Genomic DNA, 24,447 nt, shown 5'->3' with positions numbered 1-24,447 from the left:
AAAGCACTGTTTATTCCACTGTTTTATTTGCTCTATTGCATTTATCTATGCTTGTAATTTTGCTTATTACATTTCATGTGTGATTCACTTCCCTACAGAATCATCCCAATCAATCTAAATGAATAAATTATTTGCATAGAACTATTCAAGTCATCTGGTGAAATTGCATATACAGTTGAAGTCAGAATTATTAGCCCCCCTCTGAATTTTTTTCTTCTTTTTAAAATATTTTCCAAATGATGTTTTACAGAGCAAGAACATTTTTCATGCCTGTTAATATTTTTCTTCTGGAGAAAGTCTTATTTTATTTTGGCCAGAATAAAAACTGTTTACATTTTTTAAAATAAACATTTTAAGATCAAAATTATTAGCCCCTTTAAAGCTGTATTTTTTTCCATATTTTACAGAACGAATAATATAAATTGTATTATAAAAAATTATAATATAATATTCATTCATCCATTTTCTTGTCGGCTTAGTCCCTTTATTAATCCGGGGTCGCCACAGGGGAATGAACCGCCAACTTATCCAGCAAGTTTTTACGCAGCGGATGCCCTTCCAGCCGCAACCCATCTCTGGGAAACATCCACACACACACTCATACACTACGGACAATTTAGCCTACCCAATTCACCTGTACCACATGTCTTTGGACTGTGGGACAAACCGGAGCACCCGGAGAAAACCCACGTGAAGGCAGGGAGAACATGCAAACTCCACACAGAAACGCCAACTGAGCCGAGGTTCGAACCAGGGACCTTCTTGCTGTGAGGCGACAGCACTACCTACAGCGCCACTGCCTCGCCATAATATAATATAATATAATATAATATAATATAATATAATATAATATAATATAACATAACATAACATAACATAACATAATATAATATAATATAAAATAATATAATATAATATAATATAATATAACATAACATAACATAATATAATATACAACACAACATAACACAACATAACATAACATAACATAATATAATATAATATAATATAATATAATATAATATAACATAACATAACATAACATAACATAACATAACATAACATAATATAATATAATATACAACACAACATAACATAATATAATATAATATAATATAATATAATATAATATAATATAATATAATATAATATAATATAATATAATATAATATAATATAATATAATATAATATAAATTAACTGCCATACAAAAACTCTTGAGTCAGATGGCTGAAATGAAATGGCTAAAATAGTTATTTTTCTTATTCTTCAATTCTTGAGTTCATCTTTGTGTGTGGGTGAATGAGGGTGAATAAATAATGACAGGCTTTTGCTTTTCTGACTGACTTATCTCTTCAATGCACAGCCTACATAGTCAGAAACTTGAGCAAAACTGTGTGCTTCTTTCCTACCTTTGGTTTCTTCAGATGTTTTCTTCTCAGCAGGTTCAGGTTTTTCTGGAAGTAATGGAAAATAGGACTTGTCACCTTACGGTCCTTTAATCTACCATGCTTTCACATTGACACATGAATGTGACACTTACAATAATATCACACTTCAGGTGTTCATGCTGTCTTTTTAAGTCATGTTGAAAATCATAGTTATTTCTATTCTTTATGAGTCAGGAACACATGCTCAGTTATGTGATTACACAGTCAATGCACTATTCGTCATAAAGAAATTCTGTCATGATTTTATTTATATTTCCTGACAGACACAATTTTCTTGTGCCAACTGGAGTCAATTTTCGTTTCTTCCTTTTTTAATTGCTTGATCTAGAGGTGCACGATTTTGGAAAATAAATCACTTTGCATTATTTTGTTTTTCTGAAATACTGTTGAAATCAGAATTATTATTTTTTTTTTATATTTCCCAAATGATGTTTACGAGAGCAAGTACATTTTCACATTATGTCTGACAATATTTTTTTCTTCTGGAGAAAGTCTTATTTGTTTTATTTCGGCTAGAATAAAAGCAGTTAAAAAAAAAAAAAAATTTTAATGACAGAATTATTAGCCCCTTTATATTGTTTTTTGATAGTCCACAGAACAAACCATCATTATACAATAACTTATATAACCGTAATTACTCTAACTTGCCTAGTTAACCTAACTAACCTAGTTAAGCCTTTAAATGTCACTTTAAGTTGTATAGAAGTGTCTTGAAAAACATCTAATGAAATATTATTTACTGTCATCATGGCAAAGATAAAATAAATCAGTTATTAGAAATGAGTAACTATAACTATTATGTTTAGAAATGTGCTGAAAAAAATCTTCTCTCCATTAAACAGAAATTGAGGAAAAAAATAAACAGGGGGGCTTATAATTCAGGGGGTTTACTTATTCTGACTTCAACTGTATTGGGATATGAAATACATTTCACTACACTGCAAAAAATGTTTTTCTTACTTAGATTTTGTCTTGTTTCTAGTCCAAATATTTACAAATTCTTAAATCAACAAGCATTTTCAAGACAGGCAAAACATATCATCTTGTTTTCCCAAATGAAGTGAGTTTTTCCTTAAAACAAGCAAAATAATTTGCCAATGGGGTAAGAAAAATAATCTCATGTCAAAAGGAAAACATGATTCTTTTGCAAACCCCATTGACAGATTATTTTTTTAAGGAAAGACTCACTTAATATTGGTTCATTATTTTTGAAAACAAGACAACAGTCTTTACTCGTCTAGAAAAGCTTATTTATATAAGAAGTTTTAGATGTTTGGACTAAAAGTAAGAAATAAAAATCTAAGTAAGAAAAGCAGTTTTTTTTTGCAGTGCAGATGGATTGAATATCTCAATTTGTGCCAAATTTATTATTTCAAAATGGTTAGGGTGATTTTAAAGGGGGACTGCATTTGCAGGAATTAATATAAACTAGTTAAAATTCAATTCAAACAAGATTTTAGAAAAAAAAAAACATAAATGAGTAAAAAAAGTGCTTTAAGCTGCTACTTTTTTCTGGTAAGTCTAATGCCTCATTCACACTAGCAGCAACTTTGTAGCTGCCTGTCGCTCTGAGTGGCGACCTGCTGCAAACGCAGGTCTGTGTAAATCAACAGCATGGGTCACCAATCTTGTTCCTGGAGGTCCGGTGCCTGCAGGGTGTATAGTTCCAACTTGCCTCAACACACCTGCCTGGGTGTTTCAAGTATACCTAGTAAGACCTTGAATAGCTTGTTCAAGTGTGTTTGATTAGGATTGGAGCTAAAATCTGCAGTACACGGGACCTCCAGGAACAAGTTTGGTGATCCCTGGTCTACAGCTTGGAGAATACAAGTGGCCTCTGAGTAAGGGAGAATCATGTGAGCTCTACTGGTGCTCCTATTGGCTGTCACTCAAGTCACTCTTCATTTGCATAAAGTTGAAGGATTCTTAACTTTGTAGCATCGCTCGACACGCCCACTTGGTCGTCAATGGTCGCTGTCGCTCGCATAGACAGAGTTCACCGGAAGACTTGCACTCTTCATTGAAATTAATGGTTGCTTTTTGCTTTGCCGCTGCGAGTCTCTGTGTGAATGAGGCTTTTTTGGCACAGTATGACACAAATATTTAAAAATCTAACCTTCATTAGCTACATCTAGCCTTCATTAGCTACAAATGGTATTGTTTCTTGTGCCCAAATGCTTTAAACTCACTTGGTATGTTTACCAGAAAAAAAAATAAAACTACTACAAATTATAAATTTTAAATCCACAATGGTTAAACTTTGCCATTAACCAACAAGCTCCTGGTCAACAATAACCCATACCTGACATTGAAGATCATGCAATGTGACCAGTGCAGATGTACACTTTGCTTTATCAAGGCTTAAATGATATAATGTGCAGCACTAGCTTGAGCCACCTTATAGTGATTATCTAGTTAGTTTACAAGAATAAAGAAAACATGTACCAGTATTCACATAACAATGGAATTTGAATGAAAACTTAATTATTTAAAAACATTTATAAAAACATTCCCTTAATTTTTATTTGAATTTGTCATTTTTTGAGAATAAATTATTGTAGAAACCTCCTGTAGATCCAATCTTGTTAGCCATGAAAATGAAAGATTGTTGTCTCTTTTTTCAGTCTTTCAGTCTTTTTGATTAAAATAGTGATTAAAACTTACCTGCAACTTTTTCTTTAATGGCTTGTTTGGCTTTAAGCATTGAGGTAGACTTCTTCTTGACTAGTGATCAAACATAAACATTATCTATTATACAGTAAGGCACTGCTAATATACTGTATAGTGCATCCGCAAAGTATTCATAGCGCTTCACTTTTTAAAAAATTTTATTTTATTTTTTTACATTTTTTATGTTACAGCCTAATTCAAAAATGGATTAAATTCATTTATCACTCAATACTCCATAATGGGAGGTTTTTGAAATTGTTGCAAATTTATAAAAAAGAAAAAAGAAAGTAATATAAAAACATGTACTGAAGTATTCACAGCCTTTGCTCAATATTTTGTTGATGCACCTTTGGCATTACAGCCTCAAGTCTTTTTGTATATTATGCCACAAGATTGGCACACCTGTCTTTGGGAATTTTTGCCCATTCCATTGGCATTGCGTGACCTTTTCAGATCTCTCCAGAGATGTTCAATAGGATTTAGGTCTGGGCTCTGGCTGGGCCACTCAAGGACATTCATAGAGTTGTTGTGAAAGCACTCTATTGATATTTTGGCGGTGTGCTTTGAGTCATTGTCCTGCTGGAAGATGAACCGTCACCCCAGTCTGAGGTCAAGAGCACAGTAATGATGACAAAAATTTTAGTTTTCAAGCAAACGTTATGTTTTATATCTATTTATGTCTATATCTAGATATGGTTATGCACAAATAACAGCCTAATGTTTCCCAGAGATGGGTTGCAGCTGAAAGGGCTTCCAATGCGTAAAACATGTGCAGGATAAGTTGGCAGTTCATTCTGCTGTGGTGACCCGAGCAGCATTTGTCTTACCGAAATGTGAATATTCCATACAAGCTGAAGCTGATTGGTGAATTCTTGTCACGTGACTCGCAGTGCGCTTGCGGCCCGGGGTTCATTGATGCGAGCGTGTCACGCTGCTTGTGCGCACATGCTACGCACCTCTATTAGAAACAACAAACTTGTGCAGATTCTAGAAATACGCGATGTGCGAACGGCCGCTAAAAAGCAGCTGTCATTTGCAATCTCCATCAGTTGATCTTGCAAAGCCATGCTGGAGTCACCTGATTTGTTGACAAGTGTGTTGCGGATCTATTTTTTGGCAGTTCGCAGGTCGTTCACTGGGCCATTTCTCCTTAGCAAAGAAATTTTCTAAAGACGTCTGTTTTTTGCTCATTTTGCAGCTTTGGGTTAAATTTGGGCACTCAAGTGACCGATACCTAAGCGAGAGAATACTGTCTTTTTAAAAAAAAAAGACTTTTCAAAATAAAAGATTGTTCAGACTCAGATAATAAATAAAACAGAAATAATTAATGATTTCTTGTGCGGACCAGTTCCAATTGATCCACGGACCAGTGGTTGAGGACCACTGAGCTAGGGGATAAAACAAACTGAGACAACATGATCATTCTCCTAACTGTCGACTGCAAAGATTTTTTTTAATATGATGCGACCCCCCACAAAGCTCGCTGAGGCCCCCTTGTGGGCCACGACCCCCCTGTTGGGAACCACTGCTCTATCCTGACTAGTAAACGTCCCCGCAGCATGATTCTGCCACCACCATGCTTCAATGGTATTAGCCTGGTGATAAGCAGTGCCTGGTTTTCTTCAAACATAACACCTGTCATTCACTCCAAAGAGTTTAATTTTAGTTTCATCAGACCAGAGAATTTTGTTTCTTATGGTCTGAGAGTCCTTCAAATGCCGTTTGGCAAATTCCTGGTGGGGAGTGGCCACTCTACCAAACAGACCTGATTGGTGGATTGCTGCACAGATGGTTGTCCTTCTGTAAGGTTCTCCTCTCTCTTTAGAAGAACGCTAAACCTCAGACAGGGTGACCATAGAGTTATTGATTCCCTGACTAAGGCCCTTCTACCCCGATCACTCAGCTTAGATGGCCAGCCAGCTCTAGGAAGAGTCCTGGTGGTTCCAATCATCTTCCACTTACGGATAATGGAGGCCACTGTCAACCCTGGGGCCTCATATAGACAGGTGTATGACTTTTCAAATCATGTCCAATCAGCTGAACTCCAATTAAGCTGCTGAAACTTCTCAAGAATGTTTAATTGAAACAGAATGCAACAGAGTTCAATTTAGAGCTTCAATGCAAAGGCTGTGAATACTTATGTACATGTGTTTTTTATATATATATATATATATATATATATATATATATATATATATATATATATATATATATATATATATATATATATATATATATATATATATATAAAATTTTGCAACAATTACAAAAATAATTTTTTCATATTGTCATTATGGGGTATTGTGTGTAGAATTTTGAGGAAATAAATGAACTTAATCCATAAGACTGTATAAGACTAACATAAAAAATGTGGAAAAAGTGAAGCACTATGAATACTTTCTGAATGCACTGTTCATGCATGAATACAATTGTGTTTATAATTATTGACACTTATTAAATAAAAGCAAAAGTTATGAAATTATATTTGAACTGTTTATGCTTTTAATTTTGCATAAAGACGTCACAAAAACGCATGACCTTTTATTAAAATTACTAATTGGAAATGAGGGGGAAATCTTATGAAGTTATACATCTTTTTTTTCTCAAAATGCACTTATCACTGCGGGTTGTCACTTTTTGCACCACTTTGATTTGACTCGACATTTAAGGCCATTTTAAAAGTTAATGGGTTGATATTTTAACATTTTATTTTTGGAGATAAATCCAATTTTAAACATCACTGTTTTATCCACTTTTTTTATTCCTGTACTTACCGGTTACAACTGAAATGAGCTATTCCAGTATATATTAAATAAAAGTATAAAATATCAACAGATCAAAATATTATACCAGGAGGTTCTTTATATCTGAAACGCTTAAATATGAGCATCAGTAAATGATAATATATAAACAAATAACTTACCCTCTGCAGTGGGCTTCACTACCTTTGCAGATTTTTCTTCTTCACATGAACACAAAAAATTATGTATTATGACAATAATTATGTTTATCAATATTTAAACTTCACTTTTTAAAGACAAGTTTCATAAGACTGGATTTTATCTAATGATGTTTCAGGGATTTTGTGGTTTCATATCAAAGTGGCATATTGAGAAATGTTAAAGTAAATAATTGTTTTCATCTGCCCTTATTCAGAAATCTACAGAAGTAGAGGAGCAATGCAGAATTCAGCTAAAGGTAAAAGAAGTAGGAGGGATCGCTAAACTGTACTCTCAGCAAAACTCTTTTCCACTATTTTATTCCTGTACCTGCTGGTTACAATTAAAATGACTAGCCATTACAGTATATATCAAATAAGAATAAAAATATTAACTGATCAAAATATTATATCAGGGGGTCTTTATATCTAAACCAATTAAATATGAGCATCAGTAAATCTGATAGTATATAATGAAACAACTTACCCTGTGCAGTGGGCTTCACTACCTTTGCAGATTTTTCTTCTTCACATGTAGACACACAAAAAATTATGTATTATGACATTAATTATATTTATCAATATCCAAACTTCACTTCTTAAAGACAAGTTTCATAAGACTGGATTTTATCTAATGGTGTTTCAGGGATTTTGTGGTATCAAACAAAGTGGCATATTGAGAAATGTTAAAGTAAATAATTGTTTTCATCTGCCCTTATTCAGAAATCTACAGAAGTAGAGGAGCAATGCAGAATTCAGCTAAAGGTGAAAGAAGTAGGAGGGATCGCTAAACTGTACTCTCAGCAAAACTCTGTGGTCCTGTTTTTATGTCCAGCACTTTATAAAACAGTGAGGCAGAAAACATGATGACATTGCCACAGGGTGGCTAACAGGCACTTGCCAATAGAAGCGAGGCAAATATCATCTAGTGTGAAATATTTATAGCTGTTACCAGTTCTAAACACTCAGCTGAAGCTCTTTCAGTGAGTAGTATACAGGAACTAGTAAAAAAGCAAGTTTTTCCCTTTTCCTAAACTTTAAAAGGGCCGTATTTTATTTTTTTAGACTTTCGACTTCCTTTGTTTTGAAGTGTTGCTGTTTGATTATGAAAAACTTGAGCAAAGTTACTCCAAAGTAAAAAAAAGTCTACTCCAAAGGGAATAATTCTCTATATTAGGAAGCGCTATTTCTGAGCTCCCTCAAACTCATTGTAGTTCTGAGTTTTTGTCTGAAAAAGCACAATACAACATCCAGGATTTAAATAATTTCCACCTAAGAGGACAAGGCTTAGTTGAGTTGCATTAGTAAGTGATGTTTTCATTTTCAATAGATGCTGTTTCACAGATTTAATACTGATACATTGTTCTGTACCTGTTTACATTCGCCATTATAGTCAAAATAATTCATAACATTAGGTGAACTTGTGTCTTTTGTGTGCTTTTAACATAACAATGTGAATGTTTTACTGTTAGCACAGAAAATAATGCTAAAATACTCACAAGTTGCACTGTTTGACAGATTTCCTGCGTATTCACTTCATTTCTTTGTTCTGAGAAAATTGTGTATTAAATATATTAAACTATATAAATAGATTTAAACCTGAAAAAGCTTTAAAATAAACACAAATTTGTTTTGTTTTGCTGGAGTAACCAAGCCAAGAGTAGTAAAAGCTCCACCCTTTTTTGAAATTGGGGGCAGGGAAAAGCAGCTAATTTGCATTTTAAAAAAACGAAGACATTTTTGCCACACCTCAGAAACTGACATTAATAGCATGATATAATAAATTATTGGTAACACTTTACACTGATGTGCATTAGTTAATGTATTTACTAACATGACTATCAGTACTTGCACAGCATTTATTAATCATAGTTCAACATTTACTAATGCATTAATAAATTCTGAAGATGTTCTTGTTGCAGCTGTTTATACGAAAGTTCTGTCTGAATCAGATTGGCTGATAGCCATGCAAAATTCTGCCAGTGACAGCACTCTTCCAGCCTAGGGATGCAAAGATTAACCCGTTTACTATTAACCGCACTTTAATTTATCACAGTTAATTAATCGTAAAGGATTCTCTACACCACGTTTCTGCACAGAAAAAAACTGCTGCAACTAAAAGTTATGCCAACTTTGCGCTAGCTTAAATTTTTGAGCTTGTACGCCGAGAATAATATTCACAAACACACACACTGGATTAACAGTGACTGAGATTATTAACTAAGGTAAGTTTATTATTCCCAATGGAGGAACACGCACTCGACGCAACCAGCTCACAATTTCCAGCCGCACTTAGTTGAGATGACAGGGGCTTTTGTGAAGTTTTGTTTATTTTGGGGAAGACGCAATGAAAAGTACACATGTTTGCAAACCTACCTAAAGTTACAAATAATGGTGCCGATGATGGCGATCTTGTGGTGAATGTTGATCTGCTAACTGAGATCAATCGAGTGTTTTCAGAGAGAACATTAAACTGCTGTTTAATGGCCTGAATCTCAATGCTTTGCATTCACTTTATGTACAGCGCAAAGGGCCGCTAAATTTAAAACCTAGCACTGTATACATCATCACCAAAGAAGCTCAACTTTACTAAGTTTAAACTGATACGGCGACCTATGACAAAGAACAGTACTGCGCATTTATACACTAACGATTATGTTGACAAACTGTTGTATAAATGCAATATCACATGAGTAGCAGTAGCCACATCGCACTGCTCGTGTGATATTGTTCATATAGCATACCTGTGAGTTAACATGAATTAATAATGAAAATTTTATTTTCATTAATTAACATTAAGACACATGTATAATAATACTGTGATAAATGTATTGTTCATTGTTGGTTCATGTTGATAAATACAATAACTAATGTTAACCAATGGAACATTATTGTAACATGTTACCAAGTTATCTTTAAGGTGAGTTGATACTTAACAGAGACATTTTGTGTACATCTGATATTATCCAAAAAGAAGAATAGGACCCCTTTTAGGTTTAGGTATGATAATAGATTAGCTTAAATAATAAATACTAAATATACTGTGTAATTAGTATGTGAGATTACCTTTGTGTTTGGTTGCTGTAACTCTTGCCTTCCTTGTTACTGCTGGCTCTAAAGAGGATAGAGAACAAATATTTCAGATTTTTTTTTGTTTAACAACCAAATTGGTATTAGTTGAGATTTTTAAGTTCATTTTAGTCAATTTAAGAAATCATTTGCATCAATTAGTAAACTTTATTAATGATAGTGTAAATAAATAAATGGATAAATGCATTAATATGTATGACATATAAAGCGTGTATGTGAAATATATAATATGCAACGTGAACTGTACCTCTCTTAGAAGAAGGTTTTGCCCTTTCTTTAGTGATCACTCTCTCTGCAAAAGAGGAAATTGTAAGTTAAATCTCATTAATATAAAACTACATTCAAACCAGTTCCTGAACCATAATTACCTGTCCTTTTAGGCTTCGCTTTCACAGCTATTGGCTCTTAGGCACACACACACACACACAAAAAAGATTTATTTAGTATGAAAATAGATCTAAAATGTAATTTTTTGGCCATTTTTCTATTGTCCTTACCTTTCTTTGCCACTGTAGGTTTTACTTTAGGTTTAGTAACTGTGGGTTCTTAGTAACAAACAGTGCAAAAACAAAGATGAATGCAGATTCATAAACATGCATTAAAATGTATTAAAAATGATCAATCCAACATAATTAATAACATTTAGTTTCAGATATTTCCTTTGATTTTAAATGAGTTCTTACCTTTTTTAGCTGGAGCTGCTTTGGCTTTTTCTTTCGGAGGAGCTGGTTCTGAAATTGAAGTCAGGGGTTAATTTTTGTCTCAGGGTTGCTAACTTGCTTGTAACTAGTAAACAAAATACATCCCATTCGTGCCTGATCTCAGGAGGAATTGAAACTATTTTACGTTTTGTCAGTTTAGTGGCTAATTTGTACAAATTCGTATGGTTCAGTTGTACAAAAATACCCAACCCCACCCCTAAACCCAACCGTCATTGGGGGGGGGATAAGCAAATCTTACTAAATTGCACAAATGAAATTGTATTAATTCATACGAATTAGCCACAAAACAAAAAGTTACGATTTGTCGTAAGATTGTGTTGCCAATTCATATTACAGGTGCTATTCATGAAATTACCTTTCTTTTTAGCAGCTTGTTTTGGCTTTTCCTTTTCATCTTCTGGGTCTTAAGCAAACAAAACATTAAATTAGATACGTAAAAGAGACAATATTGTCATAAATAAAATAAAATTCCAAATACGTTATAAGACAAGCACCTTTCAATATAGTGGGAGCTTGATGAGTTGTTAAAATAGGAATTTCGGATTCTGAAAAACACATGGAAAACTGTAGTGTAAAAAAAAAAAGTAATTCTGTGAATAATTAGATTTGTGGCACTACATAATAGTGCTGCACAATAGGGGTGTTAATTAATTGTTTCTTTGGTGCACCACGATGCAGACGCCGACAATTCGGTATTGTTTCAGTAATAGATCCTAACCAGTTATTAAGCACTGACGTCATTTATCTCATATACGCTATATTATGATAGTTTACTATGGCGAGGGAGGCAAGCATGAGTAATTAAAATTCTCCAACTAATTAAAAAATACAGAAACTCTTTACATGGTTTCTCTCCTCTCGGCTGTTACAGTGATACTTGTGGATCCAGACACAAGTGTGTCTGCAGAGCAAGTTTTCTTCACCTTATCAGGGATCAGCTGTGATCGCCATTGCCGTTTATCAGTGTAATGGCGCAGTCACACTCGAGTTCGAGCATGCAAAATTCTGTAGTACGGTGCTGCGAAAAGGGGCTTGATTTAGCAAGGTGAGTAGACATTTTAAAAAGCGAGCGATTTGTCCATATTTTAAATTTCTTTACGGAGAGGTCTTGATCTTTGACTGGTCTTAAGTGGTCATGTGGTGCAATTTGGCAGGTCAGAGTTCACCTAGCTTGAACTTTGCACTTATAGTGCACTTATAGAGGATTAGAGCCAATCGCAGCCCTCTCTGTTAAGTGCGTGACCAATCTTAAGCATTTAACAACTCACTCGACAATGCTCAAAAAGCAAGTGGGAAAATATTTATGTTTGTTTATTTGCTGTAAATGCTCATGTTGTTCTGTGCATGTACTGTAGTTTTGATATATTCAAAAAGAGTGTTTTCTTTAAGCCGGTAAAATTAAAGGTACGGTTCATATATCTTGTATTAAAGGACACAATTGTATTACAAATACACAGAAAATTCATTTATAAATGATACATTTTAATACAAGAATTCTTGTGCTGTGAATAAAATATAACACTGTGTATGGAAAGTATCGTCAATTCACCGTGATTCACAGAGATACCGAATTCAACCAAATCGATGGCATGATAAACGTAATCGAACCGTGAGACCAGTGTAGGTGCACACATCTACTGAATCTATATAGCAATGTGTGAGTCTGCAATAGTCAAATCCCAGGGATCTGCGATGTAGTTGAGATTATAGTTGATGAGACATTTCAGTTAACAACATTTCAGATTTTAACCTTAAGTGTAAACTATAAGAATGTGAAGCAATTGTAAGCCATTTTGGCAGAATAAATGTTTGTAGCTTAAAGATTAATTGTACATTTATATTATTATTTACTCAAATAAAATGATACTATGTTGTTGTTGTTATTATTCATGTTATTATTATTCATATTATTCATATTTATATTAGTATACAGTTATTTTTTAATTTCTGGATCTGAATACCGTTTGAAAATACTGCTGGTAAAATCATAAATCATTGTTTATTTGCATCGTTTCTCTGTTTTATTTAACTTTGACATTTTAAAATTATATTTTATGCAAATATGCTTCCCTACAGAATCATCCCAATCGATCTAAATTCATTAATTTCATTACAAGCTTTTTAAGTCATCTGCTAAAATTGCATTTATAACGCATTATATACCGCAGTGAATGAAAATATTGCAATGTACGTTTTTTTTTCCAATATGGTGCCGACCCTACGACAAAAGCAAAAACACACAACGAGTATCTTGATGAATACATTTGAATTGAAATAGATTTGGATACCTGGAATAGCCGATGGTGGTAATGGGCTACTGGTAACTATATGATGAACTGTAGGATGAAATAAATGTTAGGGTATTATTAAATGATGCTTTCAAATTACAGTACACACTGTATAATAACTGGGTTCCACACAATTCCTTTATGTCGTCCCAACACAATTAATTAAGTTAACTTGATTGTGGTTATATTGGATTGAACATAAAAAAAATAAGTTGTCCCAAGAAAGAACTTAAGAATTGTGTTGTTTCAACTCATTTGTAATAAGTAGTTTGAACAAGTCTGAGTGCATAGTGATTCTAGGTGACTGCATTACTCACCATACCAGCCAGGGGGCGCTGGGCAGTACACAGGAGTTGGTCGGCACATAGGAACTGGTATATAGAGTTGTGACAGAAAGATTCAGAGTTACAGCAGACTGATTGTAGATTGCGTCTTATTGCTGCTGTCATGTGGCATTATATGAATGTAATGCAGTGTAATAATAAAAAGGCTCAAGGCTATGAGTTGCACTTACGCTCCTGTATCGGAGCTGGAGCTGCTGACACTTCCATGTCCTCTGAGGGTCTGGATCCTGTTATAAGAAGAAAAGACAGCACCGCTGTCATATTTTTAGATCAAACTGAATTTTAAAACATCAACTTCAAGAAATAGTTCAGAAAAATCTGTCATAATTTACCCATCCTCATGTTGATCAAAAAATGTCTTCAGTAGAACACAAAAGGAGATTTTGAGCAGGATTTCATGATGCTCTTTCTCATTTAATAGTGACTTATGCATGTCAGGCTCCACTAAATGCCAGATAAATGAAAAAGTGCACAAATTGTGGAAATGTTCTTTATATTTTTAGTTCATTTATTCAAACATATTTATTATATTGATTTAATTTATACGTATGTTGCATGGTTCATTCTCAAAGGGAATGATTACTTATAAAACACAAAGGAGAACCAATTAAATATTATTAACTGGTTATCATTATGTAGTCAATATATACTTTAACAACTTTACATTTGTGCATAGTTAAATAAAACCCATATGCACTGTAAAAAAACATTCTTCCTGCCTAAAATGTTTTAGTTTAATCAAGTGAACTTTTCTAGTCCTCTCAACTTACATCAGTCAAACTGACTAAAATATTATGTTAAACTTTGTATAACTTTGAATTACTTAACCTGATTACTTTTTAAAATAAGTTAAACATGCTGTATTTAAGTTTTTGGCTCCTCTAAAGTTTAAAAATGCCATAATACGTTTGATTACATTTAAGAAACATGCCAAGTAAACATTCTTGTTTATCTGAAAAACAAAGCTGTAGTCAGATATTCTGCTTTGAAAATAATTGTTTACGTGCCGGAACGCTGTCTTTTTTTTTTTTGTTCTTTTAACCTGCCCACTGTCAGTTTAGCCGGTTATATTTCAGCACCCCGAGTTGCATTGCTTGAAAACTGCAAATTTCAATCATTCAGTCAGGAAGGCTCTCAAAGCATGCGCCCGTGACTGAAATATGAACTTTGATGGACTGTAGCAGACTCTGAAAGAGACGCAGATTCAGAGTTCCACATGAGGTTATTAATTAGCAAATAAAATAAATATTACAAATGTAAACATTAGGTGACCAGGTTACATTGTAACCCCGTGTCATAACAACATGCTACGTGAAGAGATTTGCAGTGATAAGCAATTTATTCTGTTTTCACCAGATGAAATACGACGAAATTTAAATACAGCCATTCAGAAGCACAGAATACGCACTCACTCATCAAATGGTAAAGTTTATAATCTAATTAATACATATTAAACCTCTTTAACATTATTAAATGTAGATACTGATTCACTGATATGTGTTGGACTCGGAGTCTCAGTTCTATAATTTCAAACGATTTGTTTTATTTTCAAGATCTGAGGTGAACTATCTGCTGCTGTTTTCAGCAGTATGGCTATAAATGTCATGTAAAATGGCATTCCAACTCACATTATTAGCATTTAACACTGAATAAAACACATGAGGTGTACCTTAACCGTAGTTTATCTTATTGTTCAGGTGCAAAAAATAGACGTTTCTAAAATATCAAATTGAGGTGTTGCTTAGGACAAAAACACACTTGTACACTACGGACAATTTAGCCTCCTCAATTCACCTGTACCGCATGTCTTTGGACAGTGGCGGAAGCACCCGGAGGAAACCCACGCGAACGCAGGGAGAACATGCAAACTCCACACAGAAACGCCAATTGACCCAGCAACCTTCTTGCTGTGAGGCGACAGCCCTACCTACTGCGCCACTGCGTCGCCCCATACCTTAACCAACTTTGTTATTTATTTATTGGTTTTGTGCTGTATATAGCATATTCCTCAAAGCAAGTACTGTGAAAATATCCAATCTGCACTGTTAAAAAATGCACACTGTAAAAAAAAAAAACTTTTCTATTGAACATTAAACAATTAAGTTCCCCCCAAAAACTCAGGAATTGTTTTGTTTCAGCTCAGCTTATGATAAGTAGTTTAAACAAACAGCAGACCGAATTTATTTGATTGCATCACTTTCGGCCATTACTGTTGAAAACATAATTATTTTTTTGTGCTTTTTTTTTTTTTGTTTGATGGTTGAAATTAATGTTTTATACGGAAAAGAGCATTTCAAAACATTTATTAAATTATCTCCTTTTGTGTCTTATGAAGATGAAAAAAATATACAATGTATATTTGCTGATAACCTATTCCTTTTAGTTGAAGCATGATTATATCATGTGGATTTACTTACTCTTTTTGGGTATGTTGACAGCTGCTGCCTTTGCTTTTGGAGCTGAGGATCAGAGAGCAAACTTGAGTCTGTGATATTCATCATTCACTCCGTATTGTTTGAAACGTGTCTTTCAGGGGAGGATGATAAAAATAAGCAGGAACGCTTTGTTCTTTTACCTTTCTTTGCTTTTTCTAGTCTTGTTCTTACTGGAGCCTCTTTTTCTGACGATGTTAGTGAGGAGGTGAGATAGAAACAAAAAAGAAAACATGGTTATACAAATACATCACATATCTATATTTAAAATAGGTGTGTTTGCAGATATGAGTGAAAACAATAACACTGAAGGAGCTGATGGATACCTTTTCTCTGTTTAAGCAGAGTCTCCCTTTTCTTGGTGTCAGCTTCTATATTAAATAAATATAAAATTAGTTTTCAGATATACGTTATACAGTTGAAGGCAAAATTATTAGCCCTTATTACTATATAAAAATACAGCTTTTTTTAAATATTAAGCAATATTTAACAGAGCAAGGGCATTTTTCACAGTATATTGTATAAAATTTGTTTATTATTAGTTTGGCTGGAATATAATCTGTTTAAATATTTTAAAACTGATTTTAAGGTCAAAATTATTAGCCATAATAATTATGTATTTTTTGTATTGGCTACAGACCAAACCTCTGTTTACTTTGCTAATTAACCTTGCCTTGTTAACCTAATTATCTTAGTTAATTATTTACATTGCACTTGGATGCTAGTTGAATACTTGCTGAACTGCTGTATTCTTGCAAAATAGTATGTACTTTCATATATCTAGAAATATATGATGAACTTTCATCCTGGCAAAGACAATAAAAATTGTTTATACTTCTAACTAACTAAACTAATATATTTAAAACTTAAAAAAAAAAAAAAATCTTTCAAATAGCTCTTTGGAAATATTTGATAAAGAATACAAATTTCTCAGGAGGGCTAAAAGTTTTGCCTTTAACTGTATATGTTTTATATAGTTTATGTATATATAGTATATAGCTTTATGTATATGTAGTATATAACTTAGAGGACATTTATAATTATGGAAATACAAACATAATGCAATTGAATTTGAAAAACCCGCATCTTGCATGCTCAATAAGGCTTTTGGATAAGCCTCTCTTAATTATTTTACTAACAAGTTTTTAAAGCATACACAAATATGCTTTATCAATTTATTAGTCTGACTAATAGTTGCTATAGTTTGGGACAGGCTTGTTGAGAGCTGTATTGTTAAAGCAAGCAGCTTGCATGTAGAAATTGACAGTTGCCTTGAGCTAAACCAGCTTCAATCAAACAAAACAATACTTCACATACTTTTGCGCTCTATGATGACTCTTTTAGCTGTGAAATGAAAAACAGTCAGATGTAAATCAGCCTAAACTGCTTTGTTTAGAGTTTAAACTTTGATTTGTAATGACTAAATTACTGATGCTGTGCGTTGATTCTGGGGAAAAAAAAACAAACAAAAAAAACATTTGCCATATGTATCAGCAATCATAGTTGATATTATACTTCCCAGGCTTGATATGAAAATATATGCTTTATTGGTTGGGGTTTTGGTTGAAAAAGAAAACTTAGATTAACAGATATGCACCAGGGGGCACTATTGTGTTTGCCAAAGCTGCTGCAAGTGTGAGGAAAAAAACAGCGGTTAACTGATATAAAATCCTCAGTGATGTCTTTTTAAACAGATGAGTGTATTATTATAGGCTACAGAGGAGATTAAAGGATCTAATTCTATTAATTTAAGCTTGTATGAGCAAAAATAGGCATATACACTGTTTAAAATACCAGTTATTTGATATTAACTTAGTCATAGAACTATTAAATGCCTATTAAATTCTGGGGCCTTATATCTACAGCAAGTCTATATACTGTCTAAATATGTGCGTTGCTACTACACTCTTGAAAAAAAAGGTACACAAGATGTCACTGGGGTGGTACCTCTTTTAAAAGGTAGATATTTGTACATTGAGGATCACTTTTGTATTTTTTACGTACCATTGAGTTATTTATATAGACCTTTTAAGTACAAATTTGTACCTTTTGAAAAGGTAGTGACAGCTCACGTACCTTTATTTCTAAAGGTGTAGGAAATATACTGATTTCTAGTTCTACTTAAATTTTTGTTTTATTTTAATGGGCTTTTAAAGGGATAGTTTGCCCAAAATTTTAAATTCTGTTATAATTTACTCACCTTTCACTTCACCTGTTTGAGTTTTTTTTTTTTCATCTGTTGAACACATAGGATATTTGAATTTGGAAGAAAGCTGGAAACCTGTAACCTTTCATTTCCAGCATATTTGTTGTTTCTAGTGTGGAAGTCAATGGTTACAGGTTTCCAGCTTTCTTCAAAATATCTTCTCTTATGGGTTTAGTAGAAAAAAGAAAGGCAAAAAAAAAAGTTTGGAACTACTTGCGGGTGAGTAAATAGTAAGTTTTCATCTTCTGGGTGAACTATCTCTTTAAAGCTGCTGTATTCACACCACAATATTGTTATTGTCATTAACTGTCAATAAATGTGTTACAAACATTTGCAGTATACAGCCTTTTTTGCACTACAAATACCTCTTTTCTTCACTCTGTCAGGTTCAGCTGAAAGAAAAAGTAGTGCTTCATTTTAATATTACACTAGATGGTGACTGGATGCACAAAACTGACTGCTGAAGGTCCCGTGAAGTGCTTTAAAATGTCCATTTTGTTATTTTGTGTTTGACATAATCTCAAATAAAAAAAGACATGGCAGGATATATATGTCACTCAAAAAAACAAAACAAAAAACAGCCAGTAGTGTTTGTTTTTTATCACAGCTCTGTTAGTGAGAGTGGTTGAGTCAAATGCATAAATGAAACTCAAGTGAGAAGCATCTTGAATGGGGTAGAACAAGTTATTAGAGTGCGTTTGATTGATCAGAAGATTTGATGTCAAACTGAAATATGAGGTGATGCCAAAAAAACGATTGATCCATTTCGGTGGAATTGACAAACTGCAAGATTTCAATGCAAATTTTGTCACTGTTTTTGAGCACACCGGCTTATATCTTTAAAACTAACATACTGATACTAACATCTAAAAAAACTTTCACGGGACCTTTACAAGAGGACAAGTTTAATATACAACAATAGAAATATGTTTTTTTTTTTTCCATTCTCATTTTTACATTACATTTACATTTAGTCATTTAGCACACGCTTTTATCCAAAGCGACTTAGTTTCTAAAGTGCAGTATAGTAATTCATGCATGGTTAGAGAGATCTGCAAAATTCATACTTGAGTACAGTCTTTTCATTCTTCCATATTCCATTCTTTGAATCCAACTAAATGTTATTGTAAAACACTGGCCACTTTATTAGGTACAACTTGCTAGTTGATTGGGCCTCTTTTTGCTTTCACAACTGGCTTATGTCTTTGATTCAACAAGGTTCTAAAAACATTCATCTTTTTGAGATTTCTAATACGATGGCATTTATATTTTCACTAAATGTTACTGTCTTATGTATAGCACTTTGTTCAGTCTTGTGGCTTTTTTTAAATGTGCTTTATAAATAAATACATTTTGCCTATTGTAAATTTTCTGTTCATCCACATTTAAGCGGTGCTGCATTGGACTGAGATCTGGTGATTGTGGAGATTATTTAATTACAGTGAACTCATTATTATCAAGCAAGATAATTTGAGTGTGAAAGCTCAGCTTGTCAGTTGTCCTGCTCTAAGTAGCATCACCAGATAAATGCATGGATATGGTCAGCAACAATACGTAGGTAGACTGTTGGGTTAAATGATGCTCAGTTGGTGCCACTGTGCCTTTACACCACCAGCAGCCTGGACTGGTGGTTCATGGCAGGATTGATCAAGTTTTTTTTTTTAATTTATGACAAATTCTGACCCCATCTTCAGAGAAATCGAGACTTATCAGATAAGATAAGTAAACTGTAGGTTGTTGTCTTTGCTGTAGATTGCTGTGATCTACTTTAGTGTTAAATATGTTTTGCAGACCTAAAAAGTGCTGTGCTTTATTCTGCTGCGTCATTCAGAAATGTCATAAAAGCTTTGGTCAATCCTGCCATGAATCACCAGTTCAGTAATACTGCTGTCTATATGTAAGGATGGACCAGTCTGTCCATTCACCACTCAACAAGACAAAACTGCAGCTCCGCATTATGATCATCCTCTATCAAACCTTCATATAATTGTATGTGAATATCCCAGAATATAAGCAGTTCTTCTTAAAAACTCAGGCCAGCCTTAGCTGTCTGGCAACTAAACTCAATTACTGTGAGTGACAATTTTAATGCTCTGTTTAAACATAATAACAAATTTATTTTCTGGTTAGATATTTGCATTGGGGAGGAACTGAACAGGTTCAGTTTATCAGATAAAGTGGCCAGTGACAATGTGCACTCAAAAATTACTTTTGCTGCTTGTTCAAACTACATATTTGAAATGAGTTGAAACAACACAATTCTAATTTTTTGTGGGGACAACTTAATTTCTTATGTTTAGTCCACTAAAATCATAAAAACAATTAAATAACTTAATTCGTCTTGGGACAATATGGGAATGAATTGTATGGAACCCAGCTCTTTTTTGATTTGTAAATGGTATTTAGTTGCATGAGTTTACATAAGGCATCAAGGGGCACACTGTTAAACCAGATAAGTTAACTAAAACTGTTTGAGTAAACTAATTGTGGCAAACCATTGAAGTTTTGAAACAAAATGGTTCGAGTGCTGTAATCTTACACATATATTATTTGTGTTGATGTTGTCAAACATTTAGAATATTAGTAACTTTTTGGCCTCTTTTAATGATCTAGGCTCAATGTCTAAAGCCATGGAGCAAAAGCATTAAGGGCATATCCAAATCCACTTTTGCTATTTTAAGGACGGAAAAATATGGTTTGCGCCCCAGCGCATGGTCTAACAGGGTTGTGTTTATTTTCTTAATGGGGTAAGGGTGTGTCTTGACCATAACGTGCTTTAAACCAATCAGAGTCTCATCTCCCATTCCCTTTAAGAGTCAGTTGCGTCGTGCCATGGCACATTTGCTATTTACATAGCGGACTTTGTAAGTGGAAAAACTGAAAGCTTTACTAGCGAGAAAACAGTTAAACAAACCATCTATGTGAGGATAAAGAAGGAGCCTCCTCCATTCAGCCTCTTTTCTTTCTTTTTTACTCTTTACTCCATTACTTTCAAGGATAAGGAAACAGTGTTGTACGCACTCCATTGAAGACATCCATTAGCCTACATATTTAATTTCATTTGTTAAGCACAAAGATTTGTTAACAAATTCGTTTCTAATTTCCAGCAAATGAATAAATAAACAATAATAATGAAGTGTGGTCAAAAAAACTGAGTTATATCCTAATACACGTCCTATACTGATGCCCTGGTGATGCAGACATCTCCAAAACCCGACAGGTGTACAAATCTGAACTTGATTTTAATAAAACAAATATAAATATGCATATACTGTAATACATAATACTACTACTAATAATAACATTATACAAATTGTCATGAATAAACTGGAAAAAGCCCCCCGACATGAAGAAGGCATTTTAGGTAGTGTTTTTTAAATATTTTTGTAGAAAATAATAATTTTGTAACATTTTAATCCTTTAATGTTTTTTCATATGTAAAGATATTTGTGTATTGCTCTACATCCTCTGTGTATTAAGCAACGTGTAAGTACTTTATACGTGCAAAGGCACATAACCAATGCGCACTCTGCGCTGGACTTAAGACTACGTTTCACTCGGTCAGTGGCGCGGTCTATTTCTGTTCCTCAAATAGCAACCCGCCAACAGTTTGCTTTAACACACCTCCTTTCAGACCAGCACACCCATAAGTCCACAAAATGCAAATGCATTTGCTATTTAAATAAGCTAGCGTAAAATGTGAAAATGATTGTTGCACTGGTCTGAAAATAACAAATTGTGCCAAACACATCTTGTGCCTTATTGCGCCAGGTGTATGATAAGGCCCTTTAAGTCCCTTTAAGTTCAGTTATCAAATTGAAATGAATTTAGTTAATAGAACAAGCAACTATATAGCCAACTATATATATGTTCAAACAACTATATAGCTACTCAAATGACTTGCTATTGCTTCTAGCATTAGATTTAAGTTCATTAGTCCATTTATTCATTTTCTTTTCAGCTTAGTCTCTTCATTAATCAGGGGTCGCCACAGTGGAATGAACCGCCAACTTATTCAGTATATGTTTTACGCACAGGATTCCCTTCCAGCTGCAACCCATCACTCGGAAACCCATACAAACTCATTCGCACACATACATACACTGTGGACAATTTGTCTTACCCAATTCACCTATACCATATGTCTTGTGGGGGAAACCGGAGCATCCGGCAGATGCCAACTGACCCGACCGAGGCTCGAACAACCGACCTTCTTGCTGTGCAGTGACAGCACTGTCTACTGCGCCACTGTGTCGCCCCTTGATTTAAGTTTACTAGATTAAGTAAAAAAATGTTATTCATTCATTCATTCATTCATTCGTAACTTATTAGGTTTGACTTCTCTTTAATATAATCAGTTCATGAGTTACCAAAACTCTTTTTCATTAAGTCAAAGGAACTTTTATTTACATTTTTCATTTAATGATTTTCACAGTTGGATTTTACTGTGCAGTTAAAGTATCTATAAGGTTAACAACTCGCATTTCATTTTCTCTAGATGCTGATACAGAAACTAACCATATGGTTCATATTCCATGCATGTTTTATATACACTGCGAATATAAATCCAGTCTTTCACACAATTCATTCATGTTGTCCAAACACAAATACGTTAAGTTGCCTTAATTTTGTTTACAAATTTGAGTGGATTGAACATAAAAGAATTTAGTTGTCCCAAAACAATCGTAAGAATTGTGATTTCTCAACTCATTTTAAATAAGCACTTTGATTAAGCAACAAAAAAATAAATAAATTGAGTGTACAGTATGAACAGTTCACCATCTTTTCATGCACACACTTGCCTACCTTCTATTTTATTTAGGTTTTAGATGCACATCATTCACCAGTCAATTATAACATTTTTAGCATGCCATTTATTGCATGAACACAGTGCAAAATACCTCTTGGTTAGTTATTCTTGCATGGAGAAAACAGTATTTATTAGAACAGAAACCACAAAGATACTGGCATGACTCTGACTACAGTACATCTATGAATTATCATAGCCAGTGTGATTTGCTGTAGAATGACTGTGTTATTCAGAAAAATCGAAAATGCGGCCAGGCTCTTAAATTTTATTTTAAAACATCATGCATGATATTGACCTTGCAAGTCAATATCAAATACCTTTTTCGTCTTTTGGTTTACTGTCTTGGGCTTTCTGAGGCTCTTTATGTATTTGTGAATGCATGCAAGGACAGGTAGAGGGCTCTTTTTGCTTGTCTAGATACAAACAAATGCAAAACAGTGAGTGTTGTCATTGACTACAGTGATTCATTTCCTTTTATTTTTGCTAGAACAGTCTATACCAAAAACAAATCTGCCCTCAATCGATTAAATATGAACATTATTTTGAAGTAAATGAAAAAAAAGACAGTCTAATGAGAGATGTATTAGATTAGCCTCGTTTAAATCAACACAGGATGATAAAGATCACATTGGCAGCTAAACACAGTGATAAATGTCTCCTACAGCTTAATATATTGATGTCATTATCTTTAAAACCCATAATGTGCTTATGCCATCGGAGGCCAATGCCAGGTTTTACGTCCATAAATCAAAATGTTATTACTAAAATTAATTTTTAAAGTGGTGGTGGTAAATCACAGGGATACAAATATGACACCTTCATTATAAGTTCGGATTGCATAAATTTGTCAGAATTAATGTGACAATTTTTGATTAAATGCCAACCCCATCGGTAAAGAGATTGGATTAAAACAACACGAAGGAAGCCGGCTGAAAAAAGTTGACAAGCTCACCAAACAAAATGGAGATTAACAATCATCTGAAGATATTGGCCGAGACGAAGGGAAATGTGTTTTAGCGGCTGCATGCAAGAATTTCAAGAAGTCTCTTTGAATAATAATTGTATTGAAATTCAGAAAGTCGGTTTTGATTGTGTTGCTTACATGCTCGCGGGGAATTACGGGGAGGTGTCATTCAAAATGCCTTTAACCTAAAATGCTAATGCCATTTCTGATATCAGTCAACCCTGCAGCCGAGTACATGATCGGTGTTATTAAAACAGCACGCCATTCTTTCTTCCTTTGTTTTTCTCACTGACCTTTGATGCAGAAGTTTATTAGCTAATAAAATGCATTTACTCTTTGCTGATTAAGATCAGCAGGGCAAGGTAAGATAGGGGTAATAACCTGCTATGACTTTGATTTGCCATTGGAACTTCATTGCTTTTGTTTACATTTATTCCATAGTCATCTTTTTTTTTTTTTTTTTTTTTTTTGCATTTAAACAACATTTAGAGTTTAGTGTAACTAGGCACTGTTTATGCTGATATAGCCTAGTT

At 33.7% G+C, this 24,447-nt stretch overlaps 2 protein-coding genes across 53 annotated transcripts in view; one reads left to right on the top strand and one right to left on the bottom strand.

The window, feature by feature from the left end:
- The window catches only part of nkain2 (sodium/potassium transporting ATPase interacting 2), a 432,978-nt gene that overhangs the window by 13,263 nt on the left and 395,268 nt on the right, over positions 1-24,447 (top strand). Inside the window, exon 2 of one of the 3 annotated variants that reach the window (XM_087296307.1) lies at positions 7,277-7,318. The exons of the other annotated variants lie outside the window; for them this stretch is intronic. The gene's annotated coding sequence lies outside the window, so the exon portion shown is untranslated. The remainder of the gene's footprint in view (positions 1-7,276; positions 7,319-24,447) is intronic. 3 annotated transcript variants of the gene reach the window in all.
- Positions 1-24,447, bottom strand: part of trdn (triadin) — a 94,545-nt gene that overhangs the window by 7,489 nt on the left and 62,609 nt on the right. For 8 of the 50 annotated variants that reach the window (XM_087298481.1, XM_087298460.1, XM_087298462.1 and 5 more), the window contains 19 exons: positions 23,268-23,363; positions 18,506-18,532; positions 17,252-17,278; positions 16,261-16,305; positions 16,078-16,122; positions 15,920-15,961; positions 13,673-13,729; positions 13,476-13,529; positions 13,159-13,206; positions 11,365-11,415; positions 11,226-11,273; positions 10,832-10,879; positions 10,646-10,693; positions 10,517-10,552; positions 10,396-10,440; positions 10,125-10,172; positions 7,044-7,082; positions 4,115-4,174; positions 1,412-1,456 (listed from right to left, as the gene is read on the bottom strand). In XM_087298481.1, coding sequence (XP_087154607.1) covers positions 1,412-1,456; positions 4,115-4,174; positions 7,044-7,082; positions 10,125-10,172; positions 10,396-10,440; positions 10,517-10,552; positions 10,646-10,693; positions 10,832-10,879; positions 11,226-11,273; positions 11,365-11,415; positions 13,159-13,206; positions 13,476-13,529; positions 13,673-13,729; positions 15,920-15,961; positions 16,078-16,122; positions 16,261-16,305; positions 17,252-17,278; positions 18,506-18,532; positions 23,268-23,363 — 909 coding nt within the window. Of the gene's footprint in view, positions 1-1,411; positions 1,457-4,114; positions 4,175-7,043; positions 7,083-7,545; positions 7,585-10,124; positions 10,173-10,395; positions 10,441-10,516; positions 10,553-10,645; positions 10,694-10,831; positions 10,880-11,225; positions 11,274-11,364; positions 11,416-13,158; positions 13,207-13,475; positions 13,530-13,672; positions 13,730-15,919; positions 15,962-16,077; positions 16,123-16,260; positions 16,306-17,251; positions 17,279-18,505; positions 18,533-23,267; positions 23,364-24,447 lie in introns of all 50 variants that reach the window. The other 42 variants (XM_087298482.1, XM_087298465.1, XM_087298466.1 and 39 more) reach the window with 14 other exon arrangements.

This window comes from Danio rerio, chromosome 20 (genome assembly GCF_052040795.2).
Source record: "Danio rerio strain M-AB ecotype USA chromosome 20, GRCz13ab, whole genome shotgun sequence".
In the NCBI taxonomy this organism is placed as follows: domain Eukaryota; kingdom Metazoa; phylum Chordata; class Actinopteri; order Cypriniformes; family Danionidae; genus Danio; species Danio rerio.
Note: the sequence above shows the minus strand (reverse complement) of the source record. Positions and strands in the feature narration are given on the sequence as shown.